This window comes from Helianthus annuus, chromosome 4 (assembly GCF_002127325.2).
Source record: "Helianthus annuus cultivar XRQ/B chromosome 4, HanXRQr2.0-SUNRISE, whole genome shotgun sequence".
Taxonomy (NCBI): Eukaryota; Viridiplantae; Streptophyta; class Magnoliopsida; order Asterales; family Asteraceae; genus Helianthus; species Helianthus annuus.
In genome coordinates, this window is record NC_035436.2 from 56,572,255 (window position 1) to 56,577,568 (window position 5,314).

Sequence of the window (5,314 nt, forward strand, 5' to 3'; positions counted from 1 at the left end):
CGGCCTGCACATCAACCCGTCTCGATCCATTTCACTAACCGCTTAATCTGATGCGGATTGGGGCGGGTGCCCAGATTCGAGGCGCTCAACTTCTGGTTACTGTATATACTTGGGGGACAATCTTGTCTCGTGGAGCTCAAAGCGTCAGCAAACAATCGCTTGTTCAAGTGCTGAAGCTGAATATCTTGGCGTCGCGAATGCAGTTGCTAAAGCTAGTTGGATTCGCAACCTTTTACTTGAGCTCGGTTTACCAGTCAAGCAAGCCACCGTAGTTTACTGCGACAACATCTCTGTTGTTTATCTTACACAGAATCCAGTTCAACATCAACGCACTAAACACGTTGAACTTGACATCCATTTTGTCTGTGACAAGGTTCGTATTGGTGAAGTCCGCGTCCTTCACAAAAGGCCTGCCAAAGCAGCTGTTTACACGTTTCAGATCCAGTTTGTGCCTTCGTTCGGCTACGGCTCAAACTGCGGGGGTCTCTTAGTAAATATATTGTATATGTATTTATGTACAGTTATAGCCTTTTGATTAGGTGGTTTAGTTTCCATATTCAACTTTGTATCATGTATTATATATTTTTCATTATCAATGAGAATAGGCAATCATTCAGAAAATAATACTCCCCTCCCCACTCCACTCACCGAACCCACTCCGTCCACCCTTAGTTCGAAACTCCAAACACATTTAGTTAGACGGTTCATCTTTGAGTCAACATGCTCTTCATGAGTTGACCTGTTATTAAATTATCTTCTATGTCAGTATATATATGCAAAAAATAAAAGCTAAATGAGATAATAAATAGATGTTAAAAATCAGAATTTCGGTTGTTTGAATTTTGAAAGAGTAGTTGCTCTCATTACACTCGCCATTTTCCACACGTTACTCAAAGATATCCCCATCTCCGGTCGTCTTCTGAACTCTTCTCCGTCAACTCTGTTGTCTTAGCTCACGTAACCATAATTTCCATTAAAAAAAAAAAAAAAAGAAAACCCCTCACATCTCTATTCTTATTCTCTCGTGAACCAGAACAACCGATCCACCATTACTCTACCTTGAACATTACCCACCATTAAAATGAGCATGTGTGTACGCATAACCTCCCTCTTTTTCTTCCTCTTCATTATTATTCAGTATGCTTCTTGTCAGTTACCATCTTCTCAATTAACCACCATGAACAACCTTCGTGAACTGCTTCAGGCCAACAATATTATATCCAAATTGAATTCTTTACAAAATTTAACAAACCCATGTTCATGGACAGGGGTTTTATGCAACCCAAACAATTCGTTTATCACCGGGCTTTCCCTCTCGTCTTTCTATCTGTTCACCATCCAAGATGCTTCTTCTTGGTCGTCTCTTGTTTGCGGGATTCAAACGTTAGAAACGCTTGATGTTTCCAACAATCAGCTGGCGGTAATCGCGCCTCCTTTGTTGCTGTCTTCCTGTGGTGGTTTGAAGGTTTTGAACTTTAGCTTCAACATGTTGAGTGGTAACATTCCGAGTTTTCAAAGGTCTTTAGAGCGTTTAGATCTTTCTCATAATTCTTTACATGGTGTTATCCCTGATCAGATTACAGAATATCATAATCTTTCCGTTCTTGATCTCAGTTACAATCGTCTCAACGGGTTGATGCCTTCTGGTATTGGTAAACTGTCCAAATTGAAACAGTTAATTCTCTCTCAAAATGCACTCACTGGTGCAATTCCTTCTGAAATTGGCCATCTGTCCAAATTGGAACAGTTGATTCTCTCTGCAAACAACCTCACTGGTGAAATACCGCAATTAATCGCGCAAATCACTACTTTAAAACGTTTTGCTGCAAATTACAACAGTTTTACTGGTGCAATCCCACTGGGAATCACTAGTTATATTAGTCATTTAGACCTGAGTTATAACAAGTTAAGCGGGTCAATCCCAAGTGGACTTCTGTCCCAGCCGAATCTGCTGTCTGTTGATCTATCTTTTAATAAGCTAGAGGGGTCTATACCTGTCAATTTGTCGAAAAGTCTGGTTCGGTTGAGGCTAGGGAGCAATCGGTTAACTGGGGAGATACCGTCATGGTCACTAAGGACTGATGTTCCGTCTTTAACTTATCTAGAAATTGGTTACAACAGTTTAACCGGGATGGTCCCTCGCGAGTTGAGATTATGCAAGAATTTATCGCTTTTGGACTTGTCACATAACAATCTAAGTGGTCATGTTCCTCGTGAGTTGGGTGAACTTAACAAGTTGCAAGTTGTTCAGCTTGATCATAACAGTTTGTCTGGAGAGATCCCAGATGAAATTAGTGGGTTACAGATTCTTAATAAGCTAAATATGAGTTGGAATTCACTGAATGGTTCCATCCCACCATCACTTTCAAAGCTGCAGAAGTTGAATAATCTTGACTTGCAAGTCAACAATCTGACCGGCCCAATTCCCAACTCGTTTGGTACCATGAATTTGCTATTGGAGCTTCAACTCGGGAGGAACAGACTCAGTGGTGTTATAAGGTCTCTGCCCACTAACTTGCAGATTGCTTTAAATCTCAGTAGAAACAACTTTGAAGGGCCGATACCCGCATCTCTATCCAGATTGCAATCACTCGAAATCTTGGATCTTTCAAACAACCGATTCAATGGTAGTATTCCAAATTTCTTGACTCAAATGGGGAGCTTGACACAGATACTACTTTCCAACAATTTGCTTACAGGATCGGTTCCTCGGTTTCGTCCAAATGTTAATGTATCCACTGGGGGGAATATAAATTTGTCATATCCGCCACCAAATCCACCACCAAACCCGTCATATGCGTCTTCAGTATCAATTGTAGATTGGATGAATAAGAACGCAGTGTCTGTGGGAATCGTTGTGTCTTCCACTGCATTGGTTGTTGAAGTTATGGTAGTTGTAGTTGTGGCCGTTATAGTTTTCAGGAAGGTTCATAGGATCAACACATGAAGAGAATATCTAAAATTGGACCTTTATTTATAGAAAATGCAATAGGTGGATTTATGTAGATTTTAATAGCTGTGTATTTTTCTTATATTTTAGGCTTTGTTAAGCTACAAGATCACAAGAGTTATTTGACAGTCCAGATATTGTTAAGCTGAATGTTAGATAAGGTGACTTTACCATTCACCTAATTGGTTGATTAATCAAAACATAGCTTGATTCAATAACCGGAACCAGAACCGAACCGGTTATAGCAATAACCACTTCTAACCCTAAAAACGAGAAGCCGAAACCGATTCCATAATCGGATAACTAAAATACCCGGTTTGTGCGCCTCTAGTCTTCAGCTATAAAAAATATGAGTTTAGATTTTTTTCTTTATCCCAATATATTTTAGCAGCCCAAACTGAGACTTTTTTTTGACACAGTCTTCTCTTAGGCTTGCTCCACTCTCGTTTGGAAACCCTGGACATAATTTGCATAAACGGGCTTGGGCCCTAGGCCTGTCCAAAACTTCCAAAGAAATTTTGAAAAGATTTGCTCAGAAAGAGACCCAAGGTTACTAGTCAGTAGTCCCTTCTATTAACTTTCAATTTTCATAATATAAATTAGCAACATGTTGTTGCATGGTGTTGTTGTACCCAAAGCATTGGGTGGTTTTCAAAAAAAATTTGTGATTTTTTACTTTCAACCCAAAGGTTTTTATTTTTTATATTTTAACCCTTTTAATTTGTTTACTTTTAACCCAAAACTTTTTATCTTTTGTAATTTAACCCAAAACTTTGTTATTTACAACTTTGGTCCCCTCATACGTTTTATCTTTCACAAGTTGTTGGTTTTACGTTTCGTTCTAAAATTTGCGAGTTAATACGTCGTAACATGCGTGTGTGGTTCAACGTTTTTGGTCTATTCTTTTCACATTTGACAGGTATGTCGAAACGTGTCTATTTCCCCCCTTGGCAAGTTCGCCGCAACGGGCGGATCGTACATCGACTTAGTTATTCTTTTCTACATTATTTTACGAGTTAATACATCGCAACGTGCGTGTGTGGTTCAACGTTTTTTGTCTATTTTTTTCACATTTGACAGGTATGTCGCAACGTGTCTATTTCCCCCCTTTGGCAAGTTCGCCGCAATGGGCGGATCCTACATAGACTTAGTTATTCTTTTCTACATTATTTTACGAGTTAACACGGCACAACGTGCGTGTGTGGTTCAGCGTTTTTACGTCTATTTTTTCCATTTAATAAGTTTGTCGCAACGCGTGGGTCCTAAATCGACATAGTTATTTTTTATATGTTATATATTTCAGTCTTATTTCTTCGTATCAACACGCCACAACTTCAGTATTGGTGATCGCTACCAGCAGTGTGGCATTGATGTTATTTGGCATAGTTTAGGCCCCCACCGCAACGCGGGGGTTCTTAATTCTAGTTTAGATGAAACTTGCAATTCTTTCCATCTTTAGTAACTTTCGACTCTCCATTTTGATTTGGTTCTAGTAGACTTCCGATTAATTACATTTCGATCTAATTTTGTGCCGTGGATATAAAAGAAAATTGCTCCCATAACAATTGTTATGATTTTCTGGATTTCAATAACCTCAATTGCGTCACTACGCCAATTGGGTAACATAACTGTGTGTGATTAGGGTTACTGATTCAGTCGCAAACTGAAGATGTCCATACCCCACTTACCGAAATGGTATAAGTGGATAGTATTTTATCTTACTAGCCGGTCTGATACGAGTTTCAAAAATTGGTCCTAACACATGTGTACTATATGTCCGTGGTATACATTAAAGATTTATTTAGTGGTGATTCAAATTTTTTACTATATATTTTTTGTTATTATAGTTTACTATATAGGTATAATTACTTATAAGAAACCAGAAAACTTGTTAAGTTACATCAAAACAGAAGGTAGACGGGCAACAAGCTGCGCCGCCAACCCTTTCTGAATTGCAAACCCCAACCTCCCGAACACAAACCCCTGCCCCCTTGGGGTCGAACAATTGCTGTGGATAACCCGTTGAACCCTCGTCAAGAAGTTGATGGCTTCTGGCGCTAGGGAGCCAAAAGTATCAAAGGCAAAAGGGATAAAGACATGTTGGTTCTCTGCGCAAGCTTTAGCGTGCTTATCCACTTTCTTTGATTCTGCCTTTCTTGCTGCTAGTCCAGCTACAAACCCGTTTTCCCTTAAACCAACCAAAGAGGAAACCCCCGTGAGGTCTACACAAGCATGTTTCCCCCCAGCCCAGCCAAAGACGAGCAGGTCCGCTGGTCGCAGAGTAGATCTCCCTTCCATAGGGTCCGTGAGGAAATTCACAGGGGCCTCTTTCTTAGCAGAAATCCCAGCTCTTCTTAAGATGTC

At 39.8% G+C, this 5,314-nt stretch overlaps 1 protein-coding gene across 1 annotated transcript; it reads left to right on the forward strand.

Annotated features, from left to right (window-relative positions):
• Window positions 1-1,177: 1,177 nt before the first annotated feature.
• LOC110936470 (probable leucine-rich repeat receptor-like protein kinase At5g63930) lies at window positions 1,178-2,947 on the forward strand. Its single transcript, XM_022178863.2, has one exon. The coding sequence runs from the start codon at window positions 1,178-1,180 to the stop codon at window positions 2,945-2,947; it is 1,770 nt and encodes a 589-aa protein (XP_022034555.2).
• The last annotated feature ends 2,367 nt before the right edge of the window (window positions 2,948-5,314 follow it).

Coding starts and splice junctions, on each gene's coding strand:
- LOC110936470 (XM_022178863.2), top strand. CDS start 1,178: ATGAACAACCTTCGTGAACTGCTTCAGGCCAACAATATTATATCCAAA.